Source organism: Oncorhynchus gorbuscha, linkage group LG09 (assembly GCF_021184085.1).
Source record: "Oncorhynchus gorbuscha isolate QuinsamMale2020 ecotype Even-year linkage group LG09, OgorEven_v1.0, whole genome shotgun sequence".
NCBI classification, from domain to species: domain Eukaryota; kingdom Metazoa; phylum Chordata; class Actinopteri; order Salmoniformes; family Salmonidae; genus Oncorhynchus; species Oncorhynchus gorbuscha.
Genome location: NC_060181.1, coordinates 53,717,315 through 53,738,314, shown reverse-complemented (window position 1 = coordinate 53,738,314; position 21,000 = coordinate 53,717,315). Strand labels below are relative to the sequence as shown.

Below are 21,000 nucleotides of genomic sequence, written 5' to 3'. Positions count from 1 at the left end.
ACCTCGTCTCAGAAGGCCCCTCTAGCATCCCTATTAGTGTACCATTCCAACCATGGAGTTGACACTGTCACTGTGGCTCTCCAATATAAAAGTGGAAACTGAGGTGGTGACATATGTCATTCCATTTAAAATTCTTTGTACACAAATTTGTCATCACAGTGGCATCCTACGCTGGTAAACATGGCAGTGTTTGAAAAGCTCGGAGGGGGGGGGGATAAGAAAGCCTCGGATGAGTAGTCCATGACAGCATAGCAAACAGAGAAGTATCAAACTGTAGTTTGTTTTCTATTGTCAGGCTACGAAAGTGAAACATTCAATAACCATTCAAACTTTCACCTTGTTTGTGTATGACGTTCTGTACCTAATGTTCCATAATTGGTAGCTCATGTGAGATCATAGAAATATGCATAATGACATCATTTTAAGCTAATTCGCTAATATGGATGAATGCATCTTGAAATTTGCATGCGATTCCTGAGGCACTCTGCAGTCATTTAGATTAAAGTGACAGTGCCACTACACCCTTTATGTATTAGGCAGTATGATTGTATTCCATACCAGCAACAAGGGTGCTGTAATTTAAAAAGCGTGAGCCGAGTAAGTCTTGCCAATATCATTATAACAAATCTTAGATCACCAGGTAATGGTGAAACACTCATTCATATTGCATGAATGACCATAAAGATTCCAGACACAATCGTGTTTTTGACCAGTTTTCCGCTAGAGGGATTTAATTTCAATTTCAGAGTGGAACTCCAAAGAGTCTGCAGCACTACCCGGTCTAAATTATCGTGTTGAGGTATTTTGTGGGAAAAGAGAGTAAAAAAATGTACCATGTACTCCCAAACACTAATGAGAAATGATATGGTTGGCTGCACGGACAGCCGCGAGTGGACCTTCGTGTGGATCGGTGGGATTTCACTTTTAAATGTGGGTTTTTCTGTGCCATACAGGCAGAAACGCAGACAAACCAACCGAGTGGCCTTGGCAAACTGGACAGAAAAAGAATCATGTGGTTAGAACCTCTACTGTGGTTTCAATAATGGCACTGCGGTGTATTTCAACACAAACAATAATGTCATAGTTACAATAGTTGTAATCTCTGGGTGGCTGAGACTAGGCAGGGCAAATAAATAAATCGCAGCACATTATTGGCCTCATTCAGCACTTTTTAATCCATTTAAGTACAATACCATTGGAAATTAGTGTTGAAAGTTTCATTTATATTCCTAAAACTTAAGTGTAAAATGATGCTGTTACTGCTTCCTGTTGATAAATAGCCCAATGTCAAAGCACAGCTTTAACATTTCCAAATGAATAACCAATATGCAGAAACAGTTTGTGATATATTGAAAACCTAACCATAAAATGTACTATCTACACATACATGTGCAACAATACTTATCATATTACTTTTATTTTTTTAAACATCACATTTTAATCTGCACACGCACCAAAAACCGTGGTGTTTTGAAAAGTGGCAATACATCACTGATATCGTTTAGGGGGAAATCAGCTGGTGTGCTGTTGAAACAAAATAATGGTTAGAGAACAACCTGCAGAAGACAGTCAGCTACATTTAGGAGTGAGGCATTGTGATTTGGGGGTCGCCAAAACGGAAAGAGAAACACAACACTTATTTGTCAATCAATCATATCGATATCACGTTGAAATTCAACAGTGACAACAGTTGGCTGCTATTTAAGTGATAGTTAGACTGTAAAATCCATGTATTGGTGTTTGGCCAGCTAACTACTATAGAGACCGCCCTGTATTTCCCATGCAACTTCATTAACTCAGAGTTCTAAGACCTGCTCACCCCAGCATGTAACAAAATCAAGGGTACAAAACCAAATGTATTGTTCTGTTTTAAGCAATCAAGCTTATGCCATCGTGATGACTATAAACTTTTATACTAACGTCACCAATCTGCGGTAAAGAAGGATGTGTAATTCCATTACATTTTATGGGGTGAAAATGCAAGGTTGTGTAAGTTAGTAACACAAACTGTCCACATTCAGGAAATGATCACAATATACAATAATTTAATATGGGAAAAGTATTCAACATGTAAATTTAAGATGATAGTAAATGTTGCCCACTCAAAATATATTGCAACTGTTTTGAACTAATTTAACCATTTAGAGAGTAAAAATTTCTGTCAAACACTATTTAACCGGGTGCTTTTAGACAAGAGCCTCCATAATGTATGTGCAGCATCCTGAACGTTTGACGTCCCTACTGAGACATCCTTTGAGAGATATCCTTGAAGGACCACTCTGTGTAAATACGTATCTTCTGATGAAGGCTATATTTTACACTTTCAACAGTTTACTATACGTTTTATAATGTATCAAACACAACAAAGCATTGGAATTAAATGCTATTAATTATATTATATTATCAATATAAATCTGTCATCAAGATATTTATTTTAAATATATATATATATTTCACCTTTATTTAACCAGGTAGGCAAGTTGAGAACAAGTTCTCATTTACAATTGCGACCTGGCCAAGATAAAGCAAAGCAGTTCGACACATACAACAACACAAAGTTACACATGGAGTAAAACAAGCATACATTCAATAATACAGTAGGAAAATAAGTCTATATACAATGTGAGCAAATGAGGTGAGATAAGGGCGGTAAAGGCAAAAAAAGGCCATGGTGGCGAAGTAAATACAATATAGCAGGTAAAACACTGGAATGGTAGATTGCAGTGGAAGAATGTGCAAGGTAGAGATAGAAATAATGGTGTGCAAAGGAGCAAAATAAATAAATAAAGTTGTTTGGGCTAAATTATAGACGGGCTATGTACAGGTGCAGTAATCTGTGAGCTGCTCTGACAGCTGGTGCTTAAAGCTAGTGAGGGAGATAAGTGTTTCCAGTTTCAGAGATTTTTGTAGTTAGTTCCAGTCATTGGCAGCATAGAACTGGAAGGAGATGCGGACAAAGGAAGAAATGGTTTCGGGGGTGACCAGAGAGATATACCTGCTGGAGCGTGTTCTACATATGGGTGCTGCTATGGTAACCAGCGAGCTGAGATAAGGCGGGACTTTAACTAGCAGGGTCTTGTAGATGACCTGGAGCCAGTGGGTTTGGCGATAAGTATGAGGCGAGGGGCAGCAAACGAGAGCACACAGGTCGCAGTGGTGGGTAGTATATGGGGCTTTGACAAAACGGATGGCACTGTGATAGACTACATCCAATTTATTGAGTAGGGTATTGGAGGCTATTTTGTAAATGACATCGCCGAAGTCGAGGATCGGTAGGATGGTCAGTTTTACGAGAGTATGTTTGGCAGCATGAGTGAAGGATGCTTTGTTGCAAAATAGGAAGCAAATTCTAGATATAACTATGGATTGGAGATATTTGATGTGAGTCTGGAAGGTGAGTTTACAGTCTAACCAGACTAGGTATTTGTAGTTGTCCACATATTCTAAGTCAGAAGTCAGAAGCGTCCAGAGTAGTGAAGTTGGACGTGCAGGCAGCAATCATTTGAAGAGCATGCATTTTGTTTTGGGGTGCATGTATGTAAGAGCAATTGCAGGCCACGGAAGGAGAGTTGTATGGCATTGAAGCTCGTCTGGAGAGTTGTTAACACAGTGTCCAAAGAGGGACATAAGTATACAGAATGGTGTCATCTGCGTAAAGGTGGATCAGAGACTCACCAGCAGCAAGAGCGACATCATTGATGTATACTGTATACTGTATACTGGAATAATTGAACCCTGTGGCAACCCCATAGAGACTGCCAGAGTCCCGGACACCTGTTGTCCCCTCTGATTTGACACACTGAACTCTATCAGAGAAGTAGTTGGTGAACCAGGCGAGGCAATCATTTGAGAAACCAAGGCTGTTGAGTCTGCCAATGAGGATGTGGTGATTGAAAGCCTTGGCCAGGTCAATGAATACGGCTGCACAGTATTGTTTCTTATCGATGGCGGTTAAGATATCGTTTAGGACCTTGAGCGTTACTGAGGTGCACCCATGACCAGCTCTGAAACCAGATTGAATAGCGGAGAAGGTATGGTGGGATTCGAAGTGGTCGGTAATCTGTTTGTTGACATTTCTTTCGAAGACCTTAGAAAGGCAGGGTAGGATAGATATAGGTCTGTAGCAGTTTGGGTCAAGAGTGTCACCCCCCCTTTGAAGAGGAGGATGATCGCAGTTGCTCTCCAATCTTTGGGAATTTCAGATGACACGAAAGAGAGGTTGAACAAACTAGTAATAAGGTTGGCAAAAATTTTGGCAGCTGTTTTCTGTGTGTGTGTTCTTATTCTCCATGGACTTTACAGTGTCCCAGAACTTTTTTGAGTTTGTGTTGCAAGAAGCAAATTTCTGCTTGAAAAAGCTAGCCTTGACTTTTCTAACTGCCTGTATATATTGGTTTCTAGCTTCCTTGAAAAGTTGCATATTACGGGGGCTGTTCGATGCTAATGCAGAACGACATAGGATGTTTTTGTGTTGGTTAAGGGCAGTCAGGTCTGGAGAGAACCAGGGCTATATCTGTTCCTGGTTCTACATTTCTTGAATGGGGCTGTCACGGCTTTCTCGTGTTGAAGGAGAGGCGGACCAAAACGCAGCATTGTTATTTAGATACATCTTTAATAAGGATGAAAATACAACAATATAGAAAAACAAGAACCGTGAAAAAACGAAAACAGCCCTATCTGGTGTAACAAACACAAAGACAGGAACAATCATCCACAAAACCCAACACAAAACAGGCTACCTAAATATGGCTCCCAATCAGAGACAATGACTAACACCTGCCTCTGATTGAGAACCATTGTCCACCCCATTGTCCGCTTCCGTGGCCTCCTAACCACAGCGACCCTTCTAAATGAACCCACTGGAAAGAGGGGCAGCTCGGGACAGAGGGGCAGCTCGGGACAGAGGGGCAGCTCGGGCGCCTCTGGGCTGAGGGGTTCTGGCACCTCTGGGCTGAGGGGCTCTGGCGCCTCTGGGCTGAGGGGCTCTGGCAGATCCTGGCTGACTGGCAGCACTGGTGGCTCCTGGCTGACTGGCGGCACTGGCGGCTCCTGGCTGACTGGCGGCACTGGTGGCTCCTTGCAGACTGGCGGCACTGGCGGCTCCTTGCAGACTGGCAGCACTGGCGGCTCCTTGCAGACTGGCGGCGCTGGGCAGACTGGCGGCTCAGGCGGCGCTGGGCAGACTGGCGGCTCAGGCGGCGCTGGGCAGACTGGCGGCTCAGGCGCCGCTGGGCAGACTGGCGGCTCAGGCGGCGCTGGGCAGACTGGCGGCTCAGGCAGCGCTGGACAGGCGGGAGCACATGTAAGGATGAGACGGAGAGACAGCATCGTGCGGGGGGCTGCCACCGGAGGGCTGGTGCGTGGAGGTGGTACTGGATAGACCGGACCGTGCAGGCACACTGGAGCTCTTGAGCACCGAGCCTGCGCCACCTTACCTGGTTGAATGCTCCCGGTCGCCCTGCCAGTGCGGTGAGGTGGAATATCCCGCACTGGGCTATGCAGGCGAACCGGGGACACCATGCGCAAGGCTGGTGCCATGTAAGCCGGCCCAAGGAGACGCACTGGAGACCAGATGCGTAGAGCTGGCTTCATGGCACTTGGCTCGATGCCCACTCTAGCCCGGCCGATACACGGAGCTGGTATGTACCATTGAAAGTCCTGGGGCCATTGAAAGTCCTGAGGAGAGTGAACGAGGTATGTTATAGGTTACAGCTTCCTCCTGATTACCGCATTAACCCCTCGTTCCATGTGTCTCTTCTCTGGCCGGTGGTGGCTGGTCCGCTCCCGGAAGCTGAGGTGCGGGAGGTTCCTCCACCCCCTCGATGTCTCTGTTCAATCCATCCTGGATTCGAGACATCGGGCGAGGGGCTTCCAATACCTCATGGACTGGGAGAGGTATGGTCTGGAGGAGAGATGCTGGGTTCCGGAGGAGGATGTGTTGACCCTTCTATGCTGCGGGATTTCCACCGTCTCTGTCCGGATCGCCATGCGCCTCATGAGACAAGATAGTAGCTACTACAACAATTGGATACCATGAAATTGGGGAGAAAAAGGGGTACAATAAAAATATATATATTAAAAAAGTAGATAAGTCACAGACACACACCAGGTAAGGCACACCATAAAACATGTATATGAAACAGTCGTAATTTATGTTACTGCTGTTTACCATGTAGATTGAATAATATTTTATGAAGGTGTTGACATGCTCATGTGTCATGTTACTTTAACTGTATGTGGATGAGGCCATGGTTAAATTGACCATATCAAAAGTCATTCATGGACCACATAAATAAACCTTGTAGCCTGCAGTTCCGAATGGTTGTCAGGAATGATTTCAATGTAACTATATTTAGTATTGTTGTACACTTCATTAACATGTACATTTTTATGCCATTTGGCAGATGCTCTTACCCAAAGCAACTTAGATGAGCAATTAGGGTTAAGTGCTTTGCTCAAGGGCACATCAACATATTTTTCACCTAGTCTGCTCTAGGATTTGAACCAGCGACCTTTCGGTTACTGGCCCAACGCTCTGCTAGGGTACCTGCTAGGGTACCTGGTGCCTGTCCAAAAAATCTATAAATGTCCCACTAGATGAGCATTCTGTGTGGAACCACAACTAACAATATGCCCATTCTGACAGAGCAGCATCCATCAATATTATGTTCATTGCATGATTTCCAATTCTATGCCACTGTATTTTTGTTTGTATTATTACACTGAATTATTTACCATCTATTGTAAGATGACTGCCAACATAATGACGGGTAGCGATTATATATTCTTAATGACAGCCTCTACACAAGGGAGAGGCAATTTCTCAGCAACTGGAGTCCTCAAGTAGGCCACGATGGTTTGGTTGAAGCACTCCACAAAAGAACAAGCAGCCATTGAAATGAACTGCAACCAAGCAGAGACAAGCAATCATAATCATCCCAGCCAGGGGAGTGTGGGAAAGCAGAGCACTCTAGCCAAGTGAAACCGCAACACACCCTGTCATTTCTCAAGAAATAATCTGAGGGGGATGATGATGAGGGAGGGAGGGAGTAGGCGATTCTGTCCCTCAGAGCATGGCTGAATAATGGCCATCATTTAAATGTGAACTGTAGATTTGTTTTCTCAGATGGATTGTCTTCGTAGATGGCTCTTTTGGGTGATGTTCACAGAAACTCCATTGTTCTGCCACCAGCCACTTGGCTGGAAAGAAGTTGTATAGTTTGATGGAAGCAGACATGGAGTACATGGCTTGGGATCTAGGCCTTAATCTCTCAGTTAGAACTCACACGTCAGACACCTCTATCTTTCTAGGAAGCAGAGCAGTGTACTTACCTCAATCAAATAGACTCTCATTGTGGTTTTTAATGAATGTGGCCACACAGAGCCAAACAAAATGGAAAAGTATCAGTTACATTTCAAACACTGATAAGAGTTAAGCAGGTCAAAGGAATTCCCCGAGCCTCGTTGGCACAGCGGAGTCGATAATGACAAAGCAGTGAGATAAAATAATAAATGTACATGTGCATTCATGTGGACATTTTCATAATGTGCTTTCGACTCAGTACAATGTCCATGCCCTTTGGATCTTGAATCACATGTAATGCTTTGAAAGACAGGGGCTTATTGTGTTTGTTCATCTGGAAGGAAAAATGGCCCCCAAACAGAAATCTCCAATTTCAAGAAGTGTGATAACAAAGCAGATGAGTGAAGAATGCTTTCTTGCAAAATAGGAAGCCAATTCTAGATATAACTTTGGATTGGAGATGTTTGATGTGAGTCTGGAAGGAGAGTTTACAGTCTAACCAGACAAATAGGTATTTGTAGTTGTCCACATATTCTAAGTCAGAACTGTCCAGAGTAGTGAAGTTGGACGTGGAGGCAGCGATCGGTTGAAGAGCATGCATTTTGTTTTACTTGTATTTAAGAGCAATTGGAGGCCATGGAAGGAGAGTTGTGTGGCATTGAAGCTCGTCTGGAGAGTTGTTAACACAGTGTCCAAAGAAGGGCCAGAAGTATACAGAATGGTTTCGTCTGCGTAGAGGTGGATCAGAAACTCACCAGCAGCAAGAGCGACATCATTGATGTATACAGAGAAGAGAGTTGGTCTAAGAATTTAACCCTGTGGCACCCTCATAGAAACTGCCAGAGTCCCGGACAACAGGCCCTCCAATATGACACACTGAACTGTATCAGAGAAGTAGTTGGTGGACCAGGCGAGGCAATCATTTGAGAAACCAAGGCTGTTGAGTCTGCCGATGAGGATGTGGTGATTGACAGAGTCGAAAGCCTTGGCCAGGTCGATGAATATGGCTGCACAGTATTGTTTCTTATCGATGGCGGTTAAGATATCGTTTAGGACCTTGAGTGTGGCTGAGGTGCACCCATGACCAGCTCGGAAACCAGATTGCATAGCAGAGAAGGTATGGTGGGATTCAAAATGGTCGGTAATCTGTTTGTTGACTTGGCTTTTGAAGACCTTAGAAAGGCAGGGTAGGATAGATATAGGTCTGTAGCAGTTTGGGTCAAGAGTGTCCCACCCTTTCAAGAGGGGGATGACCGCAGCTGCTCTCCAATCTTTTGGAATCTCAGATGACATGACAGATAGGAGGAACAAACTAGTAATAGGGGTGGCAACAATTTCGGCAGATCATTTTAGAAAGAAAGGGTCCGGCTAGCCCGGCTGATTTGTAGGGGTCCAGATTTTGCAGCTCTTTCAGAACATCAGCTGACTGGATTTGTGAGTGTGAGAAGGAGAAATGGGAAAGGCTTGGGCGAGTTGCTGTGGGGGGTGCAATGCTGTTGACCAGGGTAGGGGTAGGCAGGTGTAAAGCATGGCCAGCCATAGAAAAATGCTTTTTGAAATTCTCAATTATAGTGGATTTATCGGTGGTGACAGTGTTTCCTATCTTCAATGCAGTGGGCAGCTGGGAGGAGGTGTTCTTATTCTCCATGGACTATACAATGTCCCAGAACTTTTTTGAGTTTGTGTTGCAGGAAGCAAATTTCTGCTTGAAAAAGCTAGCCTTGGCTTTTCTAACCGACTGTGTATATTGGTTTCTAACTTCCCTAAAAAGTTGCATTTCACGGGGGCTGTTCGACGCTAATGCAGAACGCCACAGGATGTTTTTGTGTTGGTAAAGGGCAGTCAAGTCTGTTCCTGGTTCTAATTTGAAATGTAATTTTTTTTACCCCTTTTTCTCCCAAATTTCATGGTATCCAATTGTTTTTAGTAGTTACTATCTTGTCTCATCGCTACAACTCCCGTACGGGCTCGGGAGAGACGAAGGTTGAAAGTCATGCGTCCTCCGATACATAACCCAACCAAGCCGCACTGCTTCTTAACACAGCGCACATCCAACCCGGAAGCCAGCCACACCAATGTGTCGGAGGAAACACCTTGCACCTGGCAACCTTGGTTAGCGCGCACTGCGCCCGGCCCACCACAAGGAATCGCTGGTGCGCGATGAGACAAGGACATCCCTACCGGCCAAGCCCTCCCTAACCCGGACGACACTAGGCCAATTGTGCGTCGCCCCCAGTATTATATGATTATATTATATATTATATAATAACTAGTATAATAACCAATATTACTGCACTGTCGGAGCTAGAAGCACAAGCATTTCGCTACACCCGCAATAACATCTGCTAATCACATGTATGTGACCACAACAATTTGATTTGATTTGGATTTGAAGGGGTCAAATAATAAATATTTAAAAAGTTGCAATAAAACACTATCTGGTTTGCCTTGCCTGAAGAAGATAATGTTCACAAAACACATTGAATGCACTATAACCAGTTCATTTGTCTATGTGGTTTAATTTCTGAAGAGAATCCATGTTAAAATGGTTCATTTTATGTAAGTCTACAACTTCAACAGATATTTTTTACATGCAAGGATTTTCAACAACTATTTTTATCCAAGGTTTATAATGCTCAGTCAGAGTATTGGAGCCACGTGATACACAAATGAGATGTTCAACCTGCAACAGTTACACAAATAATTTATTATCACTGTTTAACATGCTTTACCTTCTCCCCACTACTTGTTTTTTTAAATATTGAAAGGGTTTTATGTAAATTAGTTGGGTTTCCAATTCTGACTTGGACATAATAGCTCCGCTGAATGATTTAATGTTATATTTTCACCTTCATCACAGTTATTCTGGCTAACTGACTATGATTTTGAATGCTGATTAATACAAGGGATATGACGTGGTAGGTGGAACAACTCAGGATGACGGAGGAACAGGTTTCTAAAGTGGATTTAAAAATTGGCACACCGCTTTGGAAGGAAAGTTCCCAACAAACCGAGACCTATTGTGGCCAGGTTGACCCATTACAAAATGAGTGCTGAAAAGAGGGAGGGAACTGAAGGAACAACATTCTTTACCAATGAGCAATATTCTGGCGAGATCATGGATAGGATGCGCTTACTATAGCCTAAACTTAAACACCACAGGGCCAGAAAGTGCGCCTGGTGTTGGACAAGCTGTACATTAACAACCAACTCTTCAGGGACTCCAAGATCACGACCTGGTTGTGAGTAACCATGCCTAGCCAGTAATTCCCAATTAGGCATACACAACATTACATACTACTTTCTCTCTCTCTCTCTCTCTCTCTCTCTCTCTCTCTCTCTCTCTCTCTCTCTCTCTCTCTCTCTCTCTCTCTCCCTTTTTGCTCTCTTCGGGGCTGTTCCTACCCCTTCTCGCTCTAAATCAATACAGTTTGGTAAACTGTGGATATGTGAAACCATAATCATCCACAAGTGGTTAGTATTATAATTATTACAACATTTTTTTTGTCTGGATGAAAACGCACTTAAATGAAATAGGACTGAATGCCACTTCATTTAAGGACGCTATCAGCAGGGGCAAATCAGTAGGCTGGCTATTGATGCGGATAGTCAGAGGTTTACATACACGCTGAGTTTAAATGTATTTGGCTAAGGTGTATGTAAACTTCCGACTTCAACTGTATGGGGCCAGTCAGCTATTTGGCATATGTTGTGTAATGAAAGAGAATTATATTTTTAGTTGTGATATTGTGTTAGAAGTTATTGATTAGGCTTCTACTATAAGCGATTGCTTATGTCTGCAACTCACAACAGATGTTCATCGAATGAATAGGCAAATGGGACACTGATGGATTGGAAGTAGAGTCCTTATGTAAGGGCAAATAAAAGTGCACTTCAGCTCACCCACGTTTTCAGCAGGCCTACTGTTTTTGAGGCACATCAGCCTTGGGCCCTTCTTCTCTTCTTTTTCTGTGAATTCTTCTCTTCCATTTAGGTGGTTATGTGTAAAGCCCAATGTAGGATTTCAAAGTTATGGTTCATTGATTATGGACAATCAGGCTTATACATTGTGCATAATGAGTTGAAAATATAGCCCATTACAGCTGCAGCCATGTGATAAAATGAATTACTGGCAGTAATTGTCACTATGGTATTCAGTCGCACCGCACTCGGCCGACAGCTTAGGGGAAATTCTTTGAAATACAAGCTACTCCTGTAAACCAGTAATGGCATGAGGCAGCCAATATGATGGTTGATTGTTCAGACTAGACTATTCTTAGTACATGTAATATATACTTAACAAAAATATAAACACAACAAGTAAAGTGTTGGTCCCATGTTTCATGAGTTGAAATAAAGCATCCCAGAAATGTTTGCACAGTCTTGGCATTCTCTCAACCATCCTCATGAGGTAGTCACCTGGAATGCATTTCAAATAACAGGTGTGCCTTGATAAAAGTTAATTTTTGGAATTGATTTCCTTTTTGATGCACTTGAGCCAATCAGTTGTGTTGTGACAAGTTAGGGGTGGTATATAGAAAATAGTCCTATTTGGTAAATGACCAAGTCCATATTATAGCAAGAACAGCTCAAATTAGCAAAGAAAAATTACATCATTACCTTGTCCATCATTACCTTAAGACAAGAAGGTCAGTCAATATGGAACATTTCAAGAACTTTGAAAGTTTCTTCAAGTGCAGTTGCAATAACCATCAAGCGCTATGATATAGCTGGCTCTCATGAGGACTGCCACAGGAATGGAAGACCCAGAGTTACCTCTGCTGCAGAGGATAAGTTCATTAGAGTTCCCAGCCTCGGAAATTGCAGCCCAAATAAATGCTTCTCACAGAGTTCAAGTAACAGACACATCTCAACATCAACTGTTTAGAAGAGACTACGTGAATCAGGCCTTCATGGTAGAATTGCTGCAAAGAAACCACTACTAAAAGACACCAATAAGAAGAATAGACTTGCTTGGTCCAATAAACATGAGCAATCGACATTAGACTGCTGGAAACCTGTCCTTTGGTCTGATGAGTCCAAATTTGAGATTTTGGTTCCAACCAAAATTGGTGAAATGCAGAGTAGGTGAATGGATGATCGCTGCATGTGTGGTTCCCAACATGAAGCATGGAGGAGGAGATGTGATGGTGTGGGGATGCTTTGCGTGTGACACTGTCTGTGATTTATTTCAAATTCAAGTTACAGTTAACCAGCATGCCTACTACAGTGTTCTGCAGTGATACGCCATCCCATCTGGTTTGCGCTTAGTGGAACTATAATATGTTTTTCAACAGGACAATGACCCAACACACCTCCAGGCTGTGTAAGGGGTACTTGACCAAGAAGGAGAGTGATGGAGTGCTGCATCAGATGACCTGGCCTCCAAAACCACCCGACCTCAACCCCATTGAGATGGTTTGGGATGAGTTGGACCGCAGAGTGAAGGAAAAGCAGCCAACAAGTGCTCAGCATATGTGGGAACTCCTTCAAGACTGTTGAAAAAGCATTCCAGGTGAAGCTGGTTGATTGAATGCCAAGAGTGTCCAAAGCTGTCATCAAAGCAAAGGGTTGCTACTTTAAAGAATCTAAAATGTAACATATATTTTGATATATTTTGGTTACTATATGATTCCGTATTTGTAATTTAATTGTTTTTATGTCTTCACTATTATTCTAACAATGTAGAAAATAGTCAAAATAAAGAAAAACCCTTGAGTGAGTAGGTGTGACCAAACTTTTCACTGGTGCTGTATGTGTAACAAAAACAAAGTTACTTTTGTCCTCTGACGAAGGGGGGTGCACTGCAGGAATTTTGCCTGTCATCAGAACCATTGACTAAACATGGGCTAATTCAAGCTGAGCTGATCCAAGATCTGTGAAGTCAGCAACCTATAGAGGTTTAGTAGGCTATCTAGGAGCTCAGTTGGATAGATTGAGGACAGACCCACAGAGTCCAAATTTGTTGAATCATTGTTGTTTCCACATCATTTCCAAAGAATTCAATGTGATTAAGTTGAATGAACGTGGAAAACTGACTGGATTTTCTATAAGTAATCAACAGAAGGGAATTAAGTCATTTTTCACCCAATTGTTTACCTATATTCATTGACAGGGTGACAGTTTTGGTTGAATTCATGTTAGTTGACATCTCAACCAATGTAACTCAAAACTAGTGGGGTAAAGTCCTTCATGTTTATTTGAATGCATTCAGGTCTTTTTCAAACTCACAGAGCGAATCTCCAACCATTTATGTATTACGTTACAGATAGAAGGCACCAAACAACCCGAAACACAGCTTTCTTGGCTCGATTGGCCTACTGTATGCTTCTCACAGAGTAGAAGGATTGAAGTCAAGTAAGTTCATATCATATGTGGCTTACCGTCTTCCTTCACCAGCACCTCCTTCTGACACATGTCCTGCACGTTGACAGTGCAGTTGACGATGAACTCGGGTGTGGAGCAGTCATTGTGAGTGACCTCTTCACACTGATAACACTGGATCTGCAGTGCCAGCCCTGCAACATACGTGAGAAACACAGGTTTTCCATTGCAAATCTGTTCCTAATTGACTTACCTGTATGAATCAAGTTTTTTGTTGTTGAAAGAACTCAAAATCCATTACAATTCAATACAAAGGTATAAAGTGAGACATTAGTATACCCATAGACAATTAAATATACTGTGCAAAGAACACATACAGTATGGCATGGTATGGTAAAACTATGAAACAGTGCACAAATATCTGTGCAGACATGTCCAAACTATATAACTCATGTGGATCTCAGCCTTATTTTTTCAATACTTTTTTCAATACTTCTGCAACTATAGTCCAATCCTGCACTTTGGCACACCTTTCACCTTTTTTCCTCTGAAAACATTTTGATATCGGCTAATATGACAAGATTCCTGTTACAACTGCAGCTGCAATTACTGTGGCTAAGTCATACAGTATAATCATAAAATATGTATTGCAATTCAACAAAACCCTATAACTTGACATCAGCAGACGTGAAACATTCACCTGATGCATTGTGCATGTTGGAGAGTGTGCTCCCCTGACAGAACATCAGATATCTGACATTTTTTCTTAACAGGCCATTGTGTCCTACAACAAATCACACGAGCATCAGAAAGCCCCGTCAGACCTTATTCAACTTGAAAATGGACGTGAAAAAAAATCTAAATGTAGCTTATTCACCTTATTTATCAACTATGACCACAGCAAGCAACTTCATCCAGCTACAGTTGTGTAGTGACTTGGTTTCAAATAAAAATGTAAAGGGAACAAGTTGACTGCACAATGAGCACTGCTCCATCATCCAGTGTGCAACAGTATGCCCCCCATCCAAATGTCACTCATTTTCTGGAGTTCTGCTTTGGTAAACATACATCTTAAACTGTTAATAAGGGCAGACAGTTGGGAAATTGCCATGTCAGGGTACATGGGCGTTTTTTCTAGGTACCCAGGGGAAAGTTACACTAATTCAGTCAAACCAGGTTTCAGGGATACATCAAAAGCGACATTCTTGGCAGGCAGAGAGAAACTTTTGATATGCAGCACAGGAGAGCTCTATTAGCATTACACTCCCTCTTTTACGTGAGCAAAACAAATTATGTTGATGTCATTCAATGTTAAGCAATAGAATGAGACTACCAAACATAATATATTCCCAGTGCATAATTTGTAAATCGGAAGGTGCCTGAGTAAAATGTAAGCACGGTAGTGTTGTGAAATAGGGAGCTCTGAGGTACCGGAACGCATGAGAAAAAAAATCACCTTTATAGTAAAGCATTGCATGCATATCATTGCATTTGCGTAGTGGCATAGAGCAGTAGAGTAGAGGCACTTGCAGAAGTTGCACACATGGAGAACATTTTTAGTGGTCAACGGTTTGGGGAAAATGTGGCTTTTTATAAATGCATTTCATGCAATTCTACATAACTTTACATGACTGGAGACGTTGGCGTAATCTTTTTCAATGACTTGTTCAAAACATGGGAACTCGTAACTGGGAAATCTTTGACTTCTGACTTTAGTGCATTCAAGACAACTGAGAACTCTGCGGGAAAAAGTTGTTTTGAACGGTCATCCAACACGGAATTCCAAGTCGGGAGCTCAGGTCTCTTTCTAGAGCTCCGACTTTCTAACATGAAGATCACTGATGTCATGATTCAACCTCGTTTTTTCCAGAGTTCCCAGTTGTCATGAAAGCACCGTAATACCACACATATGATGGAAATGACAGGCTACTTGACACTGACATCAATACAATTGGCCTTGTGTTGAATCCATCAATAGCCTAGGCCTAGGTGTGTGCGGACACACAATGTAGCCTACAATATCAGGAGGAAATTATAGTCCTAAAAATGCTTTCCATCTTTACTGACTCACTCAATGATGCGCAGCTCACTTGCTGGTGATGGCTGATGTGATGGCTGATGTTCACACTTAAGTCGTGCATATATGTACAAACTGTATTTTTGCAGATTTCGTGCATTTTTGTGCATTTTTGTGTAGCTTAATTAGTGTGAAAAGAAACACATTTTCGAGCGACTTCATTCCTAGGAAAATACATTTTTGGGGGGCAAACTTCAGGACAATTTTTTGTAAATGATTAGAGCAATGCATGATGGGGAATGGTGTTCCACACTGCCTTTTTTTTGTGTCCCACTTATTTATTTTAAAAAACCATGTCAACAACCCAATATTTTTGATCAACCTGGTTGTCACCAAAATAATTATAATATAATAGCAGCCTTTTGTTGTTGCTTTAAAAAAAAAAATATTAATGCCAATACTGTTTTCTATGCTTGTTTTCACTTATTAATACTTTGGGATACTGGTGCAATTGTGGTCAGAAAGGCCCCTTTTTGTGTGTAGTCAACAGGAGGCCTACATGATTTTCTTCATAGCGCATTTCATATTTCATGGAGCCTACATTACAATTTTTTTTTCATAATACATTTAATACAAGGCTCCACTTTATTGTGTACATCACACCATTTCTTTCATAATGCATTTTATACAAGGCTATGTGGAGTTTTGTGAGAGTTACCAGATTGGAGAATAAATACAGACGTTTCTGTTATTTTTTTGTGGTATCGATGAAGCTAATTGATTGGGGAAGGGGGATACATTTTCATTATGGGAAATTATAATACACACACACACACACACACACACACACACACACACACACACACACACACACACACACACACACACACACACACACACACACACACACACACACACACACACACACACACACACACACACACACACACATACACACACACTCACTTTGTTTGTACTCATGTTATAACCAACTCTTGACTTTGTATGGATTATCTGTAATTAAATATTTGTATGCAGTTGTCATGTATTCATTATCTTTAACTAGTTAAATGTTTGTAGTGTAATGTTTGTTTACATGTTTCAATAATAATTAACATGGTTAAATAGTTGTAAATCTCTGCTTGAATTAGCTTTTGATATATTTGGCATTTTTATACATATTCCATGTTTCCACTGACATAAAGCAATAATTAATCAACACATTAGTGTAAATAAATGGACACTACCTGTTATAAAACGGAAATTGCTCTCCGTAAATAAATGGTAAAAAATGCTCAGTCTAGGGGGCCTCCCAGGTGGCGCAGTGGTTAAGGGTGCTGTACTGCAGTGCCAGCTGTTCCACCTGAGACCCTGGTTTCGCGCCCAGGCTCTATCGTAACCGGCCGTGACCGGGAGGTCCATGGGGCGACGCACAATTAGCCTAGCGTTGTCCGTATTACACTAGGGCTTGGCTGGTAGGGAAATCCTTGTCGCACCAGCGACTCCTGTGGTGGGCCGGGTGCAGTGCGCGCTAACCAAGGTTGCCAGGTGCACAGTGTTTCCTCCGACACATTGGTGTGGCTGGCTTCCGGGTTGGATGGCGCTGTGTTAAGAAGCAGTGTGGCTTGGTTGGGTTGTGTATCGGAGGACGCATGACTTTCAACCTTCGTCTCTCCCGAGCCCGTACAGGAGTTGTAGCGATGAGACAAGATAATAGCTACTAAAACAATTGGATACCATGAAATTGGGGAGAAAAGGGGGTAAAAAAATAAAAAATAATAATAATGCTCATTCTGAAGTGACATGACTTTCACTCCTGGGCGAGGATCAAAGAGAGCCCCCCACCCCCTCTCTCCCCCCAGAGAGGAAGGGGGGGAAGTGGGCTGGCCTTATGACTTTAATGACTGGTCATAAACTCTCCTATTGCACAAAGGAATCTGATGTGTGTAGAGAGAGAATCTTTCCAAAACTTCAAACATCAAAAGATTGGGCATTGGAACATTGGAACATTAGTTTTCAAATCCAAACGTCTGGAATGATTGGTGAGGACCCAAACAATAAATAATTTCAAAAGTTGATTGTTTTGTGATATTATTATGGATGGTATAACTAAATAACTCTACAAATGTATACGTCCCAGTTTTCAGATTTGAATGTTGTAAAACTTATATGATTAAATATTAAACTATTTGTGAGAAGATGAAATGTGATTTTAGCCTTCTACATGAGATAATTGTTTTTATATAAACTTTTGCCAAGTCAGTAACCACACTCAAGTGAACACAGACATTGTTACAACGTGAAGGAACCGCCCTCCAAGGCGAGTGCATAAATGAATGGTATCAACATTTACATTAGACCAGAAAGCATGGAGTGGTGGCTACACATTGAAATGGTTTAGAACCACAAGACCAAAAAATGATAAGACTCAATCTCTCGAGTGAAGAAGATAAAGACTACATCGCAACATTCAGTCTGCAGCTGTTTAAGTAGTTTAGTCTAGTAAACTCGACCCAAAGAACCCCGCATGTGTTCTCTGATGTATCCAGTCTAACGAACACTTAAAGACAAAAAGCCTACGACAACTGAGGACATGTGACCTCTGGTGGACAACCAGAGACTTACACAACCAGAGACTTAAATCGAACTACTCGTCATAGACGGACGGGAGATTTCAACAGAGAGACGACAAAGACCTACAAGTGTAAATATGTGTTGCATTTCTAAATCAGAATGAGCAGTTGTGTATGTACAATCAGCCCACTCTCTGTCTCTCCCGCTCTTTCTTTTCCCATCCCTTTCATTGTGTAACAAGCCGTCATATCGGGTTAGTCCACTAGGGACTTTTCATTTTTCGTTAGTAATCAATTCAACTTATGTATGTTTGTGTTTATGTATTTCTGTGTGATCATTTAGTTAGATAGTAAATAATTAAGCCAATTTGTGTATCCCTGAATCATCATTTAGACCAGGGTTTGTGCAGATATCCAAGAATTTTGCGACGTTCAGAATGAGACTGATATGAAGAAATAATGATCAATGGATGACTGGTATGATAACAATATTTTATTTTATTTTTTAACCTTTATTTAACTAGGCAAGTCAGTGAAGAACAAATTTTCAATGACAGCCTAGGAACTGTGGGTTAACTGCCTGTTCAGGGGCAGAACGACAGATTTGTACCTTGTCAGCTCGGGGATTCCCACTAGGCTACCCTGCCGCCCCAAGGTGCATATCAGATATATTCTGATATATTCCTGAGTTAATTCGGGAAATGGTAACTCATTAAGCAAACTTTTTCCATGGTGGCCCAAGTTACTAATGAGTTAATCATTAGGTGTAATAATTTAACGTAGTTAATAGATTTGATAATATAGCCATCATCACATTAATGGTAGCCATTCGGCTGCGGGTTTCACAGCCCTATAATAATGATACAAGTTATATCAGCTTAGAAATATAGCAGAAGAAATTGCAACAGGGACTCTAACCAGGACTCATACATGGCAAAGTGAGCTCTAACGGCCATTGACGTGAAAGCCTAGTAGGCCTCTGGGCAGAGGCAGTGGGCCTACAATGTTGGCATATGCCTTGTTACAATAGCCTAAGTCTATAACATGATTGACATGACCGTAGAAATCATCATGAAACGGCCTTGGAAGTGCCATTAGTGTAAGCAAACATAATTCATTATTTTACATTAACCTGTTTAACTGCATTGATATGGCTTAATTGATAATTGCAAATACCATGCAGTTGCACCAGGGGAATTTAAACCAAACAGATTTTTGCAGGTCTTCTGTTTCCCCACATTTAATGATTAATTAATTTCCCATAATGGAAATGTATCCCACTTCCCCAATCAAATAACTTCATCAATACCACAAAAAAACAGACAAATACAGCTATAACCCCAATTTGGCAACCCTCATAAATCCGACATAGCACCAGTTCCCAAAAGTATTAAGAAAAAACAAGCACAGAAAACAGCATTGGCATGAATAATACATTTAAACACGTAATGGCTACTATTTTATTATAAGTATTTGGATGACAACCTGGTTGTTAACAATATTGGGTTGTTAACAAGTTTTTAAAAATATAAATAAATGTGGGACACAAAAACCCATTGCAGAACACCATTGCCCAAAACGCATTGCTCCAATAATTTTCAAAAGATTTTTTCCAAAGTTTGCCCCCCCAGAAACACATTTTTTTTATATGAATGAAGTCAATCAAAAATGTGTGTATTTTCCAACAAAAATGTGCGTATTTTCACGTGAATTAAGCGACACAAAACCACATAAAAAGGCACAACATCTGCTGAAATACTTTCTGTGCATATTTGAATGAACTGAGTGTGAGATTGTGTTGTTCTATAAGAAAATAAATAATGACGTGCAAAGCTGGAGAGATGAGAGTTGCCGGATAATTCACGTCTATCAGAGCAGAGTGAGGGAGCGAGATCACAGAGCGTGAATCTCGTTTCAGTTCTAAGAGACACAGACACACTTCTCATACGGCCACGGCCATGCGTTGGTCTCAAACATATAGTGCATTCGGAAAGTATTCAGACACCTTGACTTTTCCAGATTTTGTAACGTTACAGCCTTGTTTTAAAATTGATCCAATTATTGTATTTCCTCATCAATCTACACACAATACCCCATAATGACAAAGTGAAAACAGATTTTTATGCATTTTTGCAAATTTATTTCAAATAAATAACCGAAATACTTTATTTATATAAGTATTCAGACCCTTTGCAATGAGACTTGAAATTGAGCTCAGGTGCATCCTGTTTCCATTGATCATCCTTAAGATGTTTCTACAACTTGATTGGAGTCCACCTGTGGTAAATTCAATTAATTGGACATGATTTGGAAAGGCACATACCTGACTACATAAGCTCCCACAGTTGACAGTGCATGTCAGAGCAAAAACCAAGCAATGAGGTCGAAGGAATTGTCCACAGAGCTCAGAGACAGGATTGTGTCGAGGCACAGATCTGAGGAAGAGTACCAAAAAATGTCTGCAGCATTGAAGTGCCCAAAAGAAAACAGTGGCCTCCATCATTCTTAAATGGAGGATTTTTAGAACCACCAAGACTCTTCCTAGAGCTGGCCGCCCAGTCAAACTGAGAAATTGTGGGAGAAGGGCCTTGGTCATGGAGGTGACCAGGAACCCGATGGTCACTCTGACAGAGCTCCCTCCAGAGTACCTATGTGGAGATGGGAGAACCTTCTAGAAGGACAACCATCTCTGCAGTACTCCACCAAGCAGGCCTTTATGGTAGAGTTGCCAAACGGAAGCCACTCCTCAGTAAAAGGCACATGACAGCCACTTGGAGTTTGCC

The 21,000-nt window shown here is 41.6% G+C and overlaps 1 protein-coding gene across 1 annotated transcript in view; it reads right to left on the bottom strand.

Annotated features, from left to right (window-relative positions):
- LOC124043766 (ly6/PLAUR domain-containing protein 1-like) overlaps positions 1-21,000 on the bottom strand; it is a 41,269-nt gene that overhangs the window by 18,445 nt on the left and 1,824 nt on the right. The window contains exon 2 of the mRNA XM_046362701.1: positions 13,687-13,821. Within this exon, the coding sequence (XP_046218657.1) occupies positions 13,687-13,821 (135 nt within the window). The remainder of the gene's footprint in view (positions 1-13,686; positions 13,822-21,000) is intronic.